At 48.9% G+C, this 19,545-nt stretch overlaps 6 protein-coding genes across 6 annotated transcripts; 3 read left to right on the top strand and 3 right to left on the bottom strand.

Annotated features, from left to right (window-relative positions):
• Window positions 1-69: 69 nt before the first annotated feature.
• Window positions 70-1,815, bottom strand: I303_105739 (uncharacterized protein; the record flags this gene model as incomplete). The annotated part of the gene is made up of 8 exons (XM_018409052.1): window positions 70-117; window positions 426-646; window positions 755-842; window positions 929-1,006; window positions 1,070-1,082; window positions 1,186-1,334; window positions 1,447-1,547; window positions 1,662-1,815. The coding sequence occupies 8 exons, from the start codon at window positions 1,813-1,815 to the stop codon at window positions 70-72; spliced, it is 852 nt and encodes a 283-aa protein (XP_018261324.1).
• A 512-nt stretch (window positions 1,816-2,327) lies between these two features.
• Window positions 2,328-5,419, top strand: I303_105738 (uncharacterized protein; the record flags this gene model as incomplete). Its single annotated transcript, XM_018409051.1, has 16 exons — window positions 2,328-2,435; window positions 2,577-2,672; window positions 2,738-2,917; window positions 2,992-3,010; window positions 3,069-3,094; window positions 3,181-3,360; window positions 3,432-3,802; window positions 3,872-3,949; window positions 4,032-4,047; window positions 4,110-4,136; window positions 4,208-4,509; window positions 4,594-4,680; window positions 4,804-5,042; window positions 5,136-5,183; window positions 5,271-5,290; window positions 5,363-5,419. 16 exons carry the CDS (start codon window positions 2,328-2,330, stop codon window positions 5,417-5,419), a joined length of 1,854 nt encoding a protein of 617 aa, XP_018261323.1.
• Window positions 5,420-6,245: 826 nt separating this feature from the next.
• I303_105737 (uncharacterized protein) lies at window positions 6,246-10,780 on the top strand (the record flags this gene model as incomplete). The annotated part of the gene is made up of 14 exons (XM_018409050.1): window positions 6,246-6,354; window positions 6,457-6,589; window positions 6,728-6,792; window positions 6,873-6,934; window positions 7,017-7,148; window positions 7,217-7,329; window positions 7,393-7,487; window positions 7,549-7,763; window positions 7,823-8,152; window positions 8,208-8,953; window positions 9,010-10,065; window positions 10,137-10,203; window positions 10,263-10,533; window positions 10,644-10,780. The coding sequence occupies 14 exons, from the start codon at window positions 6,246-6,248 to the stop codon at window positions 10,778-10,780; spliced, it is 3,531 nt and encodes a 1,176-aa protein (XP_018261322.1).
• Window positions 10,781-11,278: 498 nt separating this feature from the next.
• On the bottom strand, window positions 11,279-13,471 carry I303_105736 (uncharacterized protein; the record flags this gene model as incomplete). Its single annotated transcript, XM_018409049.1, has 9 exons — window positions 11,279-11,407; window positions 11,492-12,007; window positions 12,114-12,343; window positions 12,420-12,604; window positions 12,678-12,732; window positions 12,796-12,859; window positions 12,921-13,017; window positions 13,080-13,194; window positions 13,246-13,471. 9 exons carry the CDS (start codon window positions 13,469-13,471, stop codon window positions 11,279-11,281), a joined length of 1,617 nt encoding a protein of 538 aa, XP_018261321.1.
• Window positions 13,472-14,123: 652 nt separating this feature from the next.
• On the top strand, window positions 14,124-16,931 carry I303_105735 (uncharacterized protein; the record flags this gene model as incomplete). Its single annotated transcript, XM_018409048.1, has 3 exons — window positions 14,124-15,892; window positions 15,965-16,415; window positions 16,500-16,931. 3 exons carry the CDS (start codon window positions 14,124-14,126, stop codon window positions 16,929-16,931), a joined length of 2,652 nt encoding a protein of 883 aa, XP_018261320.1.
• A 134-nt stretch (window positions 16,932-17,065) lies between these two features.
• Window positions 17,066-19,528, bottom strand: I303_105734 (uncharacterized protein; the record flags this gene model as incomplete). Its single annotated transcript, XM_018409047.1, has 6 exons — window positions 17,066-18,229; window positions 18,291-18,392; window positions 18,448-18,492; window positions 18,546-18,749; window positions 18,833-19,256; window positions 19,341-19,528. The coding sequence occupies 6 exons, from the start codon at window positions 19,526-19,528 to the stop codon at window positions 17,066-17,068; spliced, it is 2,127 nt and encodes a 708-aa protein (XP_018261319.1).
• Between the last annotated feature and the right edge of the window lie 17 nt (window positions 19,529-19,545).

Raw genomic sequence — 19,545 nt, 5'->3', positions numbered from 1 at the left:
TGGACAAGCTATGACCGAGTGCAAGGAACAGGGGTCCTCCTCTACTTCTATCAGATCTACTCGTCGATACTAGTGGGAATAATCGTATTTCTCGAAGAACGTCTTAGCGTCTCTCGTCTGCGAGTGAGTGATGTCATAACACAGCGTCAAGTCAGCATTGCGGCTACGTCCAGCTCAGACGCAAGTGTAGGTGCGTGATAAAATCAGTAGAAGGGGTTGAAGTAATGGGATGAAATGACTGTCGCAGATTGATGATATTGCCAAAGCAGAGTGCCTCCCCGAAGCGAAACGAGGCACCGCTATTCTACCTCAAGTTGGGGGAAGGAAGTCCAAAACTCGTACAGGCACAAGACCTCGACGTCACCACGACGATAGGAACACCTCTGATCGCGATCGCGATTATCGTTGTGTGGAACGAGACTCACATCTGTTTTAGGACCTCTGATTCTACCTTTCTCCTTCTCCTTGACTCGCCTCAATTCCCTATCCTCTCTCAGCCATCCAAGTGCAAGGGAGAACAGATCCTGCTCGGAAGCCGGGACATCTGCGGGCGGCCAAGTGATGATTCCCCGAGGAGTAGAGCCGAGTTGCATGTGGCAGATCTTGGTTGGGAATTTGCGGAGACCATCGAATATATGTGTGGCGTCTGAGTACATACGGGTTTTCTCGCAGTCAGTCATGATATACCCAGCATAATGTCTCATTTGCGGAAAGTCCCGGTTCCCGCCTGGACTATATTCAGGTTGCTACTCACAAACAATTGTTGCACCCCGATTTTCAGATTCAGAAATCAAGAAATCGATCAAGTCGGCTCGTACGAGGACATCAAGATCGACAGTCACCTATCGGAACAGGACGAAGACCCGTGCGCATCAGCTTAGTCTTCGACCTATAACTCCACTTGAAGCGAAGGAGGAGATTCACGTACCTCGTCAAGAAGCAAAACATCCCATTCACCCATCAATCCCATGCACAATTGGACTCGTCTTCGTTCACCATCTGATATCTACGTAGCAAATATATAGGTCAGCTTCGTCAAGGAGGGACACACTTCCGTTGCGAAGCTAACCTGATGCATATGCCTGCGAAAGTGAAAGACAGAAGCATCATCAGCTTCCGATAAACCGTTCAGTCGCTAAGCTATGACCTTGGGAGAAAGAGACTGTATGATCGACCGAGACTTACCAATCCAAATCCACATCGAGGATCTGCAACAACCTATCCCGTCTAACCTTGTGTCTATAGCCACCCACACTATCTAAGAAATGAGAGACGACGATATCCGAGCGCACTACGGGATTTGTTGACCATTCTGTGCCCAAGTAGACCACTCCCTAATAACATTCATCAAGTTAGCATGAGTGAGTTCTCTTCGCATGTCGCACCTCGCACATCGTACCAAGAGATACAAGTGCGCTAGATTTTCGAAGAGGCAGACAGACATACCCCAGGAGGATTCATGAATACATCTTGACCTAGGATCTTGCAACTACGGGTCTTCGTTAGTCTCTTTCCAGCTAGAATTCTGAGTAGAGTCGATTTTCCAGCTGCATTATTCGTTTCACAACTTTAGCTCACGCACGCATGCAATGGAGTAGTAGAGCGACGAGATCCACCTCCACAACGTTTAGCTGTTCTGAGTGGGTACAAGGCGTGCTCACCTCCGTTAGCACCCAATAACAAACACCTATCCCCTTTCACCAAATCCAGGTTCACATCGCTCAAGACAGGCTCGGTGCCTTCGACCCATGAATAAGTCAAGTTCTGACAATCCAGGGCGAGCAGATCATCCGGGGGATTTTGATTGATGGTCATATCGGCTTTGCTCTCCTTGCTAACGCTACGTCGAGGAAGAAAGTAGTGTCGACTTGCAAGTCGGAGGACGGGACGATGTATGTTTGTCAATCGCAGACAGTACTTTTATCCCTCTACTATTTCTACCACTTCTACTAGTTCTTGTCGATTTGGGCAAGATCTTTCTCGGTAAAGGCAAAGTCTGGCGTCATCGATTGTCTGTCTCTTGATCCGATCTTCCTGATCTTCTTGGTTAGCGGACATCGCCGATATCCATATCCTTTGGCTTTATCCGATCGGATAATTCATATTCAGATACACGTGGATGCTTTTCTGGCTCTGCACGTCACCGCGGAATAAGAGTAAGTTGCTGGAAATGATGACTGCGGGGTTGGTCGAACTGGGGTACTTGACTGGAACACCTCTACTTCATATAGCGAGCCTTACTTCTCTACTCCAGCTCCGAAGACAGGACTTGATACATCGCGCGAAGATCAGACTCAGAGCTGAACCGTTCGGTCTTGTCCTTCACCATGGCTGAGATACGTCAAAGAGCTGTCAACGAGAAAGCAGGACAACAAGAACAAGAACAGGTCCAAGTACCGCTTCCTAAAGAAGGTAGACGACCCAATAGGAAAGAGGTGAGCTTAAACCTATTGATGTACCATGACTTTCCGGTTCCCGTTATCCATCTATACCCATGCAGCTGCCGCTGCTGCTACTGGTCCATCTTGAGAGGCTGCTGACTTGGAAGCTAATTTACGGGTCTGACTCGGCTCCAGATCGACAAGAAGGTCGAGCAGATTCAAACTCTCAATGTGGTTCGACTGATACTCTCCTTAGCTGGACTGGGTGCAGTAGCATGGCTCGGATGCAAGGTGAGCTTGTATCATGCATTGATGTTGTATAACTGATAAAATCATTACATATCGTCTCTACTCAGACTTTATACCCTATTCTCTTCACTTCAAGCCCAATAACCGAGACTCAGACCGATCTACCAAGCTCAAAATTCGGCAAGAAGGGAGGAGCACTCTCATCGGAAGAGCTGTTCAGTCCGATAGGAGGGATTAAGCTGAAGGCGGATGAGGAGAAGAGGAAAGCTGTAAAAGACGCTTTTATCGTATGTCCATTGCAATTTTCCCGAATGACAATCAATTGGTATAGCTAATACCATTTGGTGCGTTGTGTCGTCAGTGGAGCTGGGATGCTTATGGTGAGTATTGGTCGGCGCAGATCAACGCCTGGAATGTCCACAGCTAATCTGTGTACAGAAAAATACGCCTGGGGAGCAGATGAAGTGAGTTCAACATGGGTTTCCTTTTCTCTTGGTCCATATGCGTATGAGCTAGGATTCGATCATAGCTGAATGTCAATAATGTTTAGTTCTCCCCGTTATCGCAGACCGGCTCGAACTTGACCTCCGCAGGCGGAGTCGGGTACACCATTGTCGACTCGCTCGATGCGTTGCTGGTGCTGGACTTGATACCGGAGTACGAGCGGGCTCGGGATTGGTGTAAGACCCAATTGAGCTTCGAGAAAGATGCTACCTTCAACACATTCGAGGTAAGTCTTGACTCTTCTTCCATTGTCAGGATACATCAATATATCGCTGGGGTGCTGATGTGGGAACAAAGACGACAATTAGGATACTGGGCGGTCTACTCTCGGCTCATTACCTAACTTCAACACATTCTCTACCCAAGATCCAAGCGGACGCTCCTTTATTCCTTGATCTGGCGGTGGATCTTGGTGAAAGACTACTTGGTGCCTTCTCGAGTCCATCGGGTATACCTTGGTCCGGTATAAATCTGAAGACGAGGAACGGGATCCCAGATAGAGATAATCAGAATGTAGCTTCGCTGGCGGAAGCTGCGTCTTTACAGCTGGAATTGAAATACCTCAGTCATCTAACCGGCGATTATGTCTATTGGAAGAAGGCGGAGAAGGTGACGGAGATTATAAGGAGTCAGGCTGTACATGATGGGATCGCGCCTATCTTCATCAGGTGAGTTGGCTTGTCGCGAAACACTCCCGTGAATAATGTGAAGTTTTTCGTTGCTGATTCCCACAATAGCCCCACCAACGGTCAATTTGTTGCTTCGGAAATACGCCTGGGATCGAGGGGCGATTCATATTATGAATATCTGCTCAAGTGAGTCTTGCGACGAATCAGCTTTTATACTCTGTTCTAGATGTTCCTAGAAGCTGATAATCGGTTTTGATTTGTCGATAAGGCAATGGCTGCAGACGGTGAGCCGATCGTTTCTCCTGACTGATTATCCAAAACGACTCGAGCTTACATACAATCAAAGGATCGAGAAGAACCAGTATATCGAGATGTGAGGCTTTTTGTATCATTATTGGTACTACTACAGCGTGTGGCAAAGGACAAGCTAATACGCCGCTACAGATGTACGATGAAGCGATGGGCGGTATCAAGAAACACTTGATTGGTCAAACGCAAAAATCAGGACTGATCTTCACTCAGGAATTACATCCTGCTCGACACCCAAGAGATCAATCTCAGACATGGCAAGTGGTACCCAAGCAAGATCATTTGGTGTGTTTCCTCGGCGGGTCATTCATCTTGGGTATCACTGAAGGTGGGAAACGGGAGGTCGACTGGAAGGATCTAGATGAGAGGGAGACGGAAGATTTCGTTGTTGGGAAAGGCATTGTGGAGAGTTGTATGAAGACTCATGAGACTGCTACGTGAGTAGAAATGTCCCCCTCAATCTACAATTCGTTAATCGCTGATGAGACGATATTGATGCGGATGTTTACCTGGGAATGCAGCGGACTTGCACCTGAGATAGCTATGTTCGTACAATGGAGCGACGAACAACGAGCAGCAAATGAAGATTGGTATATAAAACCTAATCTGTAAGCGAGGTGTCTTGTCCTTCTCCTTGCACTTACCCCACTTTGGTGTCAACCCCACTCTCCACGCTCCACTTGCCCCACGAAAGCTAGCTAATAATTTTAATCGTGTTGGTGGGTGCGCAGCAATGGCGTCCTGATTGATGGTAGGAATATCCTCCGGCCGGAAACTGTCGAATCGCTTTTCTTAGCGTATCGATCGACGGGCGACGAGAAATACAGAGAATGGGGATGGGAGGTTTTTCAAGCCTTTGAAAAATGGTGCAAAGTCCCTTCTGGGGGTTATGCGGGTATAGAGGATGTACAGACTGTTCCGCCGAAACAATTGGATAGAATGGAGACTTTCTGGTTGGCCGAGACGCTCAGTGAGTCCAGTCGAGTCGAAGACCATCAACCTCGATGAACACAGGTCATGGGCATATGAGTGATTGCTGATGGCTAACGGACAACTGGCCCAGAATACTTGTATTTGTTATTTGATGATTCCGATCATATCCCACTTGACAGTGAGTGCTCTCGTATCCTTACGTATCCTTACAAGAGGTATGGACTGCTCTATGGAGTTTCGAAGCTGATTGCATTTTGGCGTTTAGGACACGTCTTCAATACAGAAGTAAGTGCAAATTTTCATTTTAGCCTAAGATGCGGCAGCATCACTGCTAACGTATATGTGCGTGTACGACAGGCACATATCTTACCAGTCTTCAAACCTGAATACATATCGCCTTTCGCGACTTCATGAAGGTCATTCGTCCAGCGTCGAGAGGTCTTTTCAGTCGTTGGCAAGCATACAAATAGTAGATGATCATGATCGTATTCCTATATGGTGTTGATCAGAATTGAGCATGATGCATTGCTTTTATCGATCCCGTATATATTCCGCCGGGTCGTTCCTGAACAAGCGGCTATGGATTGCAGCGTAGCTAAGATTGAACTTGCAAAATGAGGCGAAGCACCAGCATGTTCATGCAAGTGTGACAAAGGTATCAACCAATCTTGTTCTCACGGAATACCGTTACCACTTGCCAGGTATGTCGCTTAGCTTTTGAGCCAGCTACAAGGGTGTGTGCGTGTGTGTCCCCACTCTGATTGTTGAAGGGCACCTCTGTATCGCTGTGTCGCTGACAGGGTTCTATATCAACGCAAGGACCACCACTGACATCATGACCATCAAAAAGTTGCTGATTGCGGCAATTTGATGGCGTGTACGTAATGATCCAGGATAATCCAGAATTCAGATTCAGGACCCGGTACGGTTGATGAGTAGGATGCCACGTTGAGAGATGAGCTTTGCTTTTTACTGGTATCAATGGTACTCACTGCCAATTATCAACTACGTGATCTGGTTTGGTTTGGCTGGAAGAAAAGAAAAGTCAATTCAGTAATTCAGTATCTCCCTTCTTGCTTGCTTGTATACCTATCCCCAATACTGGCTTATACCTTCTCCTGTCGATACCACTTTCTTCCTTGATATCGCCTCTTTGATCTGTTTGGCAGGGTAGAAATAATCCACAGATACAGATCATCAGATAAGACAATCAAGTCAAGTCAAGGCAAGGCAAGACAAGATGGCTTCTTCAGCAAAGAAGTTACAATCCAAGATCTTTGGTGGGCAGCCGCAGCCGCAGCCCACCTCCACACCGTCTGCGTCTGCATCTACGTCTGCGTCGAATGGAGGTGAGTCCGATATTCACATGTTCAGCTCCGGTGCAGCCAACCCGGAGTAAAAATGGCCTTGCAATGTCGGTCGTGTTGTGCTGATGGGATGGTGCTTCACAGCCGAGCAATCAACCAACAGCAGCGACTCGCCAAAGGGCTCGGGAACAGCGACTCCTTTATCGGGTGAACAGCTCAAGATCAACATACCTGCTCCGCAACATGCTCAGCCGGGTGAAAAGCGGGAGAAGGAGAAGTGAGTGTTTCCCTCCTCTACACCGTCTTCACCTTGACTCACCTCAAACTGACTTCCGGCGCTCAATTTCGATCATCGCGCCGAGATTCGTGTCCCGGCGGGATTGAGAGGTAAACCAAGCTGATTTGTTGAGCTTAGTCTACCGAAACGACCTTCGTTGGCTACGACTGAAACCCCCGTCGCTCCTGAATTAGCTGGATCACGTAAGTGCTTCATCTCACCCCCATGCCATGCTCCGACTCTACTTCGAGCTGACTCGCACGATTGTTATACGACCTACTAGCTCACCCGCGAGACGGTGGTAGCGATACCGATACTCCAGGTCCGATCGGACAGGATCGAAAGGTGATTCAACCTTTCCATCCGCTCATCATTTCGAACACTGAAAATGCGAATAAGACGCTAATGGGTGTTTCATGGTATCTAGTCGCTGAGAGAGCGATTGCAGAAATCGCTTGGACCGCGATATCGATCTGTGGAAGAGTACAGACTGGATCAATCGGATAGATACGATGTTCACTGGAAAAGATGGGGTCCATACGTATCCGAGAGACAATGGGTACGTCGGAACTTTACTCGCATTGCGCTCCATAAGTAAGGAAGGACAAGGCTGAGATATTCCAACAGGGTACTGTGAGAGAAGACTACTCGGCCAACGGAGATGCTTGGAACTCGTTCCCCTTTGAAATGGCTAAGAGTAGAGCTTACAGATGGGGTGAAGATGGTATGGCTGGTATCTCGTACGTGAATCGGTTGTCCTTTTCCTTCACAGGACATGTCGCACTGACACGTTTCGGATATAGCGACAATCACCAAAGAATATGTTTTACGCTTGCCCTTTGGAACGGTAAAGATCCTATCTTGAAAGAGCGTTTGTACGGTCTTAACGGTAACCAAGGTATGTCAGATACCCAGTCTGATAGATGATTGCGACGCTGACGGGGGTCACCATCAAAAAGGTAATCACGGAGAGGATGTCAAGGAAATGTACTACTATCTTGATTCCACACCTACTCATTCATACATGAAGTACTTGTACAAATACCCTCAAGCTGAATTCCCATACGAACAACTCAAGGAGGAAAGTCGAAACCGAAGCAGAGAAGTGAATGAGTTCGAGTTGATGGATACCGATGTGTTCGATGAGGATCGATACTGGGATGTCTTCGTCGAGGTGAGTAAATTTACATTGATCTATATCTTTGCATAAGCTGACTAGCGACACTCTCCTAGTACGCCAAAGATGAAGAATTTGCCGATGCTCTGTCAATCCGGATAACAGCATACAACAGAGGTCCTGATCCTGCCGATCTACACATCTTACCCCAACTATTCTTCCGAAACACCTGGTCATGGCCGAAAGAACTACCTAAAAACATGCCTAACGTACGACAAGAAGCCGAAGGTGTCATTCATGCCAGTGAAGAATCGCTCGGCAGCACACGTCTCTACTGTACCCCTTCCCCTGCCCCTGCTGCACCCGCGAAAGGTGGTGTAGTATTGGTCGATGGTCCCAGTGTTGTACCTGATCTGCTGTTCACCGAGAACGAGACCAACTTCGAGGTGAGCTTGATGGCCTGTTGACATTGGGATATCCAGCTGATTGAACTTGTCTTAGCGATTGTATAACGGTAAAAACCGGACACCTTTCGTCAAGGACGCGTTCCATGACCATATCATCCCCTCTCATCGACCTGCTGAGCCTGACACTCCTAAATCCGCTACAGCGGGTCTTCCTGGCAAATCGCCTTCGGTCAAAACTCCCAAACTTCCGCCTTATCACTCCTCTGCCGAAGTTGAGCGCAACGATGGTACCAACGGGATCAACGGAGAAGACGCAAACGGTTCCATCAATGTGACTGATTCGAATGTGGAGAACATCGTTGAACCCCCTCCAAGACCCACTTCCCAGTCTGGCGGCAGGCAATTCGTCAACCCGGAGAAAACCGGTACCAAAGCCGCTGCTCATTACGAATTCAAAGATGTCCCCGGAAAAGGAGGTTGCGTAGTAGTCAGACTCAAGATGACACCATACTCCCCCGATGAAGATCCCTCCATCCTGGATGAGGAATTATTCGACGATAACATCGAGGAAAGACGAGTCGATGCGGATGAGTTCTATGGAATGATCTCAAGAGGATCGATTAGTGAAGATCTCAGAAACATCATGAGACAGGCATTGAGTGGTATGCTGTGGACCAAACAGTACTACCAATACATCCAGAAGGAATGGATGGACGGAGATCCGGGACAGCCACCTCCCCCACCGGAGAGGAAGTGGGTCAGAAACAGGGAGTGGAAGCACATGTATATCAACGATATCCTGTCGATGCCTGACAAGTGGGAATACCCATGGTTCGCTACGTGAGTCAGCTGAAGCCAGGTCAATGTCTTGCATACAAAGCTGACAGTGACGACAGTTGGGATACCGCTTTTCACTGTATCCCCCTTGCCATGGTGGATCCTTCTTTCGCCAAGAAACAACTCGATCTGATGACGAGAGAATGGTACATGAAACCAGATGGAGCTCTTCCTGCGTATGAGTGGAACTTCAGTGATGTCAATCCTCCCGTACACGCTTGGTCTACCTTCCGAGTCTTCAAGATCGAGCGAAAGATGTTCGGCAGAGAAGATTTGGATTTCCTGGAACGAGTGTTCCAGAAATTGCTTCTCAACTTCACTTGGTGGGTGAACCGAAAAGACGCAGATGGAAACAACGTCTTCGAAGGTGGTTTCTTGGGTCTCGATAACATCGGTCCATTCAATCGATCCGAACCTCTTCCGACGGGTGGTACGCTTCGACAGGCTGATGGTACCGCTTGGATGGCCTTCTTCTGTTTGAACATGTTAGCCATTGCCTTGGAGCTGGCTAAGCACAACCCGACTTACGAAGATATCGCCTCCAAATTCTTCGAACATTTCTTGTATATCTCAGATGCTATGACATTCGTCGGATCCAACGATGAGCAGTTGTCATTGTGGAACGAGGAAGATGGATTCTACTACGATGCCATCCAGTGGGGATACGGCCACTCTCAGCAACTCCCAGTCCGATCTATGGTCGGTCTCATGCCATTGTACGCCACTCTAGTGCTTGAACCCCAAGTCATCAAGCGATTCCCAGGTTTCAAGAAACGTATGGACTGGTTCATCGAAAACCGACCGGATATCTCTACCAGAAATATTGCCAATATTCGAGAGAAAGGTCGAGGTGACAGAAGATTGCTTGCCATTGCGTCGAAAGAACGACTTGTTCGAATCCTCGAGAAGATGTTGGATGAGAAGGAGTTCTTGTCGGAGCATGGTGTTAGATCCATGTCGCTCTTCCACCACGAGAACCCATTCTCAATGAATGTGAACGGAGAAGAGTTTGGAGTGGGATACTGGCCCGGTGATTCAAGATCGGGAATGTTCGGTGGTAATTCCAATTGGAGAGGTCCGATCTGGTTGGCCGTGAACTTCTTACTTATCGAGAGGTGAGTCCAAATACCCATCCTAATACGTCGCTGCGAAAGGTGAGACTGACGGCCTGAATTGTAATTGATAGTTTGCAAAGATTCCATCAATACTACGGTGACACCCTAACAGTCGAGTGTCCTACCGGAAGTGGTGATGTGGGTGACAGCATATTCCCACCTTCCAATTGAAGTACGATGCTGATAATTGCCTTCAGTACATGTCACTTGCCGGATGTGCAGAAGAGATCCAACACCGACTGATCCACATCTTCTCAAGAGATGAGCATGGCCGACGAGCCGTCAACGGCGGAAACCCCAAGCTGAACCGAGATCCCAACTTCAGGGACTACGTTCACTTCTATGAGTTCTTCCACGGTAACGACGGAAGAGGTCTCGGTGCGTCCCATCAAACCGGTTGGACAGGTCTTGTAGCTTGGAGTATCATGCAGACCGGAGAATACTGTCGATTGCCCAAAACGCCAAGAAGTGAGTCGATCTGCCTGCACCTCTACTGTTCCCGTCCTTGCCCTTTCCCCCAATTTCCAAACTCCACGTCAAGGCGAAGAGAATGATGCTGAAAGTGTCTGCCTCCTTAGCTCCAAGATCGGTCGCCAAGCACTACTTTGACGAACACCTCAACACTCCCTCAGAGTACAATGCAGAAGACGGATCGCTCTATTCTGCTTACTCGACTCATTCAGATTTCGATAACCCCGAACCTGAAGATTTGTAATCTGCTATTCTTTGCTGTTTGCTGTCTTTTTAGTTGTCTGCTTTACAGTCCGTTTTATCCTGCTTCTGTGCTCGATCACCCTCATATGTCTATTCCTTGCATCGATCTATCTCTTGTCTCTTGTCTTGTCCGTCATATATACAAAAAGCAAAAGCTAAATCAAAAGTAAACAAAAGAATCATATTTTATACATTGCATCAATTGATTTCCTGTGTATCGCCTATTTATGCCTATGAAGCTCAATTAGATCTCCTTGCTCGTACGGTACTAAAAGTCTCGGCTCAGAACGCAATTCGTCTTTTTTGACGAATTCTGCTACCGGTGTATGATTGATGGAACGTCAGACGAAGATGAAGACGATTGCATTCGTGATATTATTACTGTATCATGGTTCGATCTCTGTACGGTATACACAAGGACAGTCAAAGGTCAAACCATTCCGGTTCCGTACTGAGACGTGCCCGCGTCACCCAAAATCGTTCTGTGCATAACTAGCCTTTAAGCCGAAGCATCACCAGAGCCTGTCGCAGCGGCAGCCTGGACCTCTGTGATGTATTTCCTGAATTGCCTCGTTGGGATCCGCTTCTCGAACAACTCGTCCAATTCAGCATAAGTCCGCCCTTTAGTCTGGTGCAGACAAACGTGCGTCAGCCAACTCCTCCCGCACAAATCACAGACAGATCAATGAACAAGGAGGTTGGTGAGACTTACTTCTGGGACGAAGAAATAGACGATCACCAATCCTAAGATAGTTAATGGACCGAAGAAGAACCCAATCTTCAAGCCCCAATTGGCTTGTTGGGGACTCAGCATGATCGGGACGGTATACTGGAAGATCAAGCCGAACATGGCCGTTCCAGCAGCGGCCATACCGGCCGTCTTGGCTCGTAATCTGGGACTGGCCGTATCTGCCACGTAGGCCCATCCGACTGAACCGACCGAGAGGGAGTACGAGGCTGTCCAGAGGCACGTCAAGCTGACCAGTGCTGTTCCGGGCAGTGTCTCCATGAAACCGATACCGCCGACGGTGAAGGAACAGATACCCATGATACAGCCTCCGACGAGGAGGAGGGGTCGTCGACCGATAGTGTCCAACAGGAAGAAGGAGATCACGAGGAACAAGAGTAAGATGCACGTTTGGATCAGGGTCGCTTCGAACGGATGAGGATACCCGGCTAGTTGGAAGAAGTATGTTGTGTACGCGAAGAATAACGCCAAGCCCACAAACTACAGTAGGCGAAAAAAGCGTCAGCTTTCGACTCTCATTTCCAGCACGACAGAGAAGAGGAAGAAGTGATAAGCCATCACCGAACGATTTGTAGGGTCGACTTACTTGTTGGAACGCTAGAGGAATGAAGGAAACGATGGTTCTTCTCAAGTTCGGCCCTTGGAAACATTCGATGTACTGTCTCCAGAACCTGTCTGCTTTCTCTTTACGCTCTTCATCCACGGTCCTCTTGAGCATATCGAATTCTATCTCCAGATCGTAGCTCTCGACTCTGGCATACAGTCGACGCATCGCTCGTCTAGCTTGATCTTCCTTCCCTCTTCGCATAGCCCAAGCTGTCCCAGAGAGTCTCCAAGATCAGCCCACCGCTCAAGAGACACGAAGGACCAGAGGAGGGAGGGGGGCACTTACTGTGTGATTCTGGCGCAAAGATCAAAGCCGGGACAAAAAGACCCAGAAGAACGAATTCGGAGTAAAAGATGGAGCGGTATGCGTCATGTGCGGAAATGATCTGCATACCGACTGCGGAAGCCAGTCCACCCAGGGCAAAAGAGAAACTGTACAGTGCCAGAATCGAACCTCTGGCTCGCACCGGTCTGAAGAAGCACTGGGAGTCAGCTGCGGAACAATTGTACAAAAATGGGGGCCGAGTATGGCTTTGGCACATACGCAACTTCGGCAATGTAGACGGTCAGGCCACTTTGAATTATACCAGTTCCCAGGCCTGTCAACACAGATGGGTCAGTGATTTAGAAAGTTGAACAAGAACAGTATTATTGTGACGTACCAGCAAACCATTTGGCTATGGCGTATACTCGCCATTCCCGTGCTACAATTTCCAGTATGATTGCCTGATATACAGGATTATCGATGTCAGCCCGAGCGTCCAATGACGGGTTGAAGATCACTGACAAGCGTCAAGAAGCCGCTCAAAAGCCACATAGTAGGTTTTCGGCCAAAGAAATCGCTGAACGCGGGTCCAGTGAGCATGCCGAAAATCTGCCCACCACTAGGACATCACCGTTGTCAGTGACAAACCTTGAGGTTTTCAGGTCTCAGGTGTTGACTTACTTTTGGCACGCACTCCAAGCTGATACATGTAAAGCGTCGAGCTCTAGGCCGGTTGTTCCCATGATAGTGCCAAATTGCTTGATGAATGCGGGATGCGCAATTATGTTCCCGGGAACTGGTCAAGAGTCAGTCCAGCTTGAATCATTGAAAGAACGGTCGGACTCACCTCCTATGGCATAGCCATCGAAGACTGCTCCGAGAGAAGCTAAGGTGCAGTAGAGAACCGCTCGCCAGAACCTCTTGGCTGTCTTAGCCAGAGACCAGGTCAAGTAGTCGGGCGCATAATCAAGCTCGAAATTTCCCCTAGCGTCGATGTTGACGTTGTCGATCGTCTGGATGTCATTCTTGGTATCGATGTCCAAGTCCATCGTATGTTCGATCTGAGGCTGCATTGTGAGATTGTCCGTCGATAGTGCACAGAGATTGAGGACTGTTGACGAGGTCACAGGTGTCTGTATTTCCGTGTGAACTATATATTAGGTCGGACGGCGACTGATGATCGACATGTTGTGGAGAAGTGTGTGGATCGTCCATGGGGACAAGCGGGGCTTCGGATTAGCTCCATCCCGTATGGAATGACTTTCTCGGTCACAGTCACGAAGATGTGGATAATCTCTGTATTCAACCTTAGAATGCATGAAGTAAGTGAGTGCGATAGGTTGAAGGAGGGGAAAAGGGAAAGGTGGGAACCCTTGGCGGAGAAGTTGTGGGACCGGTTGTTGATTGGACCGGGGTGTGGGGAACTTGTGGTTCGGGATATCTTCGTGTTGCATTGGATGCGAAGGATACCAATATGCGTCCGATCCTCCTCATGTCCATCTCTGCAGCTTTCAACAGCCCGACAACTTGATCTCACGATGTACATCATCGAACTGATCCATTACCTTGCGCCCAAATACTCTTCACGTTCTCCAGGGCTTCATCTCTTTCTCCTATCTTGGCGATTCATCGATGAAAGTGAGCTCAATACCTCATGATTGGCGCGGGATAGTTGCCCGTGATTAGATAGGTACTGACTCCTCTTCATCACAGAACACTGCTTCAATGTCTCATAATCACTCGCCTATCACCATTTGTGCCCTCAAATTCGACATTTCTGGGGACGGTCTGGTAAACAATGCTAGCCCCAGCTTGTCGTGGAAATTTCAGGGCGACGTGCTTGACTGGTATCAAATTTCATGCGACATCCGTATTGACAGAGAAACGGGGGAGGAGAATTACCACTTTGACACCTCAAAATCTCTGTTTATTCCTTGGCCATCCACTCCTTTGCATTCACGCGAAATCGCAAAGATCTCCATTCGATCTAATGGCCGTGGCGGGGAAGATACACCATGGTTCGGCGCTACTGTCGAGGCGGGTCTTCTTGAAAGATCCGATTGGATCGCCGAAATGATCACCTCACCTTTCCCTCCACACACAGATCTTGAAACTCCCTCTCGACCGTTTTTGCTACATAAGGAATTCCATCTTTCGGAGGTCGACCTCGCCAAGCCCGCGAGACTGTACGCGACTGCTTTTGGAATCTATGAGATCACTATTAACGGCGTCAACGTAGGAACCCAAGTCCTGAAGCCAGGTTGGACAAGCTATGACCATCGAATATACTACCAAATTTGCGATGTGTCAACTCTCTTGCGTTCCGGCCCAAACGTCATAGAAGGATACGTAGCGGAAGGTTGGTTCTCCGGTAGACTGGGTTTCTTAGGTGGGAAAAGGAATTTATACGGAGACAAGAACGGTCTATTGGCCCAAATAGTCATTGATGATGAGGTGATAGTCAAAACCGATTCGACTTGGACTGCATCTCAGGGTCCGATCCTGTCTTCAGGTATTTACGATGGAGAGCTATTCGACGTCACCATGGCAGGAGTCCGAGCAGGGAAGCTTCCTGTGGATATTTTACCTTCTCCAGGGGGAGAACTCATACTTGATATGGCACCCATCAGGAGAATGGAGGAGATCGTCGCTACTGAGCTCATCGTCACACCAAGCGGGAAAAAAATAGTAGATTTTGGTCAGAATCTTGTCGGGTGGATCAGGATGAATCGACCTCCTTCCGATGGTACTTCAGGCGACAGATTGGTGTTCTCTCATGCGGAAGTCCTCGAGAATGGAGAGCTCGGTGTGAGACCTCTAAGAGTCGCCAAATGTCAAGATACAATTATTCTCGGCACAGACAATTCTATTCTTGAAGGCTGGGAGCCGAAATTCACATTTCACGGGTTCAGGTACCTTCAAGTAGATGGGTACGACGATGGTCTGGGGATCACCGACTTTACGGCAATTGTTGTCCACACCGATATGGAGCGTACTGGATGGTTCACTTCATCTCATCCCATGATCAATAGGCTGCACGAGAACGTTGTCTGGGGTATGAAGGGCAACTTTGTTGGAGTACCTACAGATTGTCCTCAGCGAGACGAGCGGCTGGGATGGACGGGCGATCAACAAGTATTCAGCAAGACAGCAAATTTCCTATACGATACTACTTCGATGCTCTCGGGGTGGCTGCAAGATCTTGCTATCGAGCAAGCGGAACAGAAAGACGTACCTCCGCTCGTGGTACCCGACATTCTGGCGAAGATTTATCCGCAACAAGCTGGAATGACTTTGGCAATCTGGGGCGATGCAGCTGTGCTAGTCCCTCTTTCTCTGTATGAGGCGTCGGGAAAATCTAGTTTACTGGTGGAGCAGTACGAAAGTATGTTCGCCTGGCTTAGCAAGGGAATCCCGAGGAACGAGGACGGTCTGTGGGGCAAGAAGTCGCCGGATGATACGCAGCTTGGAGATTGGCTTGATCCTGCTGCGCCGTGAGTCCGGTTATTTTGTGCAGCAAACATTGACTCTTTCAGTAGATTGTAGCATGCTGACTTGCGATGCAGTCCAGACTTCCCTGGAGATGGTCGAACAGATCCATACCTCGTGGCGAACGCCTACCTCGTCCACGTCACTCGGGGAATGGCGGAGATATCCCGATTACTCAATCGAGAGGAAGAAGCTCTTCGATTCGAGGCCGAATGGCAAGATCTTCGACAGAAGTATATCGACAACTACGTCTCGAAGACCGGACGCACCGTATCAGACTCGCAGACTGCCTTGGCGTTATCTCTACACTTCGATTTATTATCTGAATCGCAGCGACCAGTGGCCGTAGCACGCCTAGAGGAGCTGGTCAAGCAGAACATCTTCAAAGTGGCGACCGGCTTCGCCGGCACACCTATCATCTTGGATGTCTTGGCTGCGAATGATAGGCTGCATCTTGCTTATCGTATGCTACAGGAGAAGCAGTGTCCTAGCTGGCTGTACTGCGTTGACAAGGGTGCTACCACTATGGTGAGTCTCACTACTGCACCGCTCAGATTTCCGTTGCTATCTCGTGGATCATCAGACTATGGCTGACATATACGATCGTTACAGTGGGAGCGATGGGACAGTATGCGACCTGACGGAAGCATCAATCCGGGAGAGATGACTTCCTTCAACCACTATGCTTTGGGAGCCGTGGCGTCCTTTTTGCATGGTACAATTGGTGGTTTGACGCCACTAGAACCAGGTTGGAAGAAATTCAGAATCGCCCCGAGACCAGGCGGCACAGTCACTTCTGCCGAGATCAAGCACTTGTCACCTTACGGAATGATCAGGTGTTCTTGGAAGATAGAGTCAGACAATCTGAAAGTAGCAGTTTGTGTACCGCCAAATACGCGAGCTCAGATTGACATCGGCAATCTGCAGGTCGAGGTCGGAAGTGGTAAAAGGGAGTTTGAGGTAGGCTACGTAGCCGACCCTCGATGGCCGCCTAAACCTATCTATCATTCTATGACTATTCCCTTGATAGATGAGATAGCTTGATGGGTTGATGTATCTCGATTCGGGTCATATACATTGTTCGAATGCGCACCGTCATGAGAAACCTGTTCCGCCGCTCTTTATACAACATGCATGCTAACATATTTGTACAGTTGCCTGATAGACATACTTTCAGGCTACATATACTGATCATCCAACTGGGCCGCCAATTGTTCAGCTCGCGGATACGTTCTACCTAGACCAGCCAGAACTGTGATCAAAGGATCTATATCATGGATGCCTAAAGGGAGACCATTGAGGAAAGGCACACCACTATACAGGATAAAATCCTTCCCTGTCACAACAGTGACTGGATACGATTGTGGCGCGAACGTAAGGTTTGAGCAGGAAACCCCGACCGAGTTATTTAGCTCTTCCCAATCCTCCTCTCTATTCAGCGAGAAGGATGTCGATGCACCTTGCCAAGAACGCTCCTTCTTCACGTTGACGTAATCACGAATGACGAGTGCGGCGACATATGTTGATTGCACGTGAGTGGGCGAGGGTACCTTGTTCCTTCCGATCCTTATATTTTCCACTGATTGTCGTATGGCATTGGCATGTAATAGCATGTGACGTCCAAGCGATGATTCCCATAAGTTGAGACCAGATAATCCCTTTTCTTCTGCTTTGACGCGCCCGAGTACGATACATACTTCGTGCCACCGGCTGATTAGTACCGACTTTGACCTTGGATCCACAGTCTGATCGAGGAGGATCGTATGATACCGTGCTAAAGCGAGATCTATTGCTCCAAGGTCGGCCAGGCCAAAATCGGGGACGTGCGTTAAGTGAGGATACTCGTTAATGAAGGCATTGAGACCGTCAAGCAAAATGACCCGTGCCATCATCGGTAACAGAGCCAAGTCTTTGTCGAGGGAGGTATCTGTATTGAAGAAATGATGATAAAGTTGATTGGTTGGCCGTAAAAGAACACTCGGGACTTTTGCATGAAATGCCTCAGCAGCGCGTCGCCATGCGGCAGGGTTTGGTGCAAGGTATGTTGCTTCATCATCGCACATTCCACCGATGCCTAAAGAGAGAGGGCGACCCGTAGGCGGAAGACTTGATAGATTCGATAGTTCACAGTCTCCCTGGTATATCATACATTGTGCTCGCTTCAGATCCTCCAGGACAGCCCACTGGCGCCATCGAGAGTCCAGATCGGATGAGGAAAGGTGCTCCTCAGGAGCAGGTATGAGCTGCCTGTGAATGTTCGAACCATCGGTCTGTCCAGAGAGCTGCAGCCACCGAAAGCCGTTCGCTACCGATAGTCCTGCTGCATTGATGATGTGAGGGCTCTAAAATGGCTCAGGGCGAATCAACAGATTGGTTCATATGTGAGAAAGCTTGGAGACCTACGGCTGAAACAGAGGCGAATAACAAGCCAAGAGCAAGAGTCTGAATTAACTGCCGCCCGTTGCAAGGGTCATGCTGTGCTCGATTTTCGATCAATTGATGCCACTGCGAGATTGCCGGAGGATCAGTAATTCTCGAAGGGGTCAGAGAATCGACTTACACTCAAGGTTATGCTCCTGTTCACCAGTGTCCACAGAGATGTTCCCTGCGAGGACCAGCCGGGTTCAGCTTGATCGGCACATGTTGCAGTTGACTCACCTTGACCTGAAGACTCCTCTTCTGAGATGCTAGACTGCCCAGAGCGATCATGTTCATCAACAAAGGCGCCGAGGTCTGGCGCATGTTGAATGTTGATGGGTGAATGATGGGACATGTCGGCCATATGCGAGTCCAGAACATGTTCATACAGAGACCCAGGAAGTCGGATGTCAAAGGGGAAACTTCGCTCGGTATGTTGGAAGTCTGTCGCGAAAGAGTGGTGTCTGTGTGAGTCTGCGTATTCCACCAATGTGACTGGCAAAGTCAGAGCGAGGGGTCGGACTCACCATCCGGGCCATCATGGTACTGGTTGCCGACAATATATACTCTCCTCGTTCCTCCGCGTTGACTCCGCTTGATGCCAGCGAAGGCCCTTCGAAGCTGGATCTGTCAAGAAAGAAGTGTTCAGTCTCCGATGAGTCCCTTCTCTCCTCAGTATGCCCTTCTCTGCCCTTGTCATGTAAGGGTTCTGAGTTGATCGAGGTGGAATGTAAGAACGGGTTGGAATCCAATCCCAGTTGCGCAAGGAATTCGGGTGAAGCATGTAGACTATGAGAATCTGGGAGACTCTCTTGCGCCAGTAGTTGCCAGATGTCATAGCCCGAGGAAGAAGGAAAAGGGAGAAAGTCTGAAGTGGGTTCGACCTGTTGGGCATGCAGGCCATTCTCCTGGTCATTCGCGCTCGCGATGTCCGGCGGCTGACACTGACCACTATGCGACAATGATATGAGCCGACTCAGCAAGCAGACTCCGACAAAAGAGATGACGTGGTGAGCAGAATAAGAAGATGCTCACGTTAAGTCGGCATCAGGCTGTGTGGCACGTATTATCGAATCGGGTGTGTGCATCCCATCGGCCATCCACACGTCGCCCGTTTCTGTTGATGCCTGTGACACTTCGGCATAAGGGGGCAAGGCGGCAGTCAATTCCGATGACTCCGGAGTCGGGCCTGCCAGACTGTCATTCTGGTCAAAGGGTGTCATCGCCAGTCCCGCTCCTT

Source organism: Kwoniella dejecticola, chromosome 7 (assembly GCF_000512565.2).
Source record: "Kwoniella dejecticola CBS 10117 chromosome 7, complete sequence".
Classification (NCBI taxonomy): domain Eukaryota; kingdom Fungi; phylum Basidiomycota; class Tremellomycetes; order Tremellales; family Cryptococcaceae; genus Kwoniella; species Kwoniella dejecticola.
Note: the sequence above shows the minus strand (reverse complement) of the source record. Positions and strands in the feature narration are given on the sequence as shown.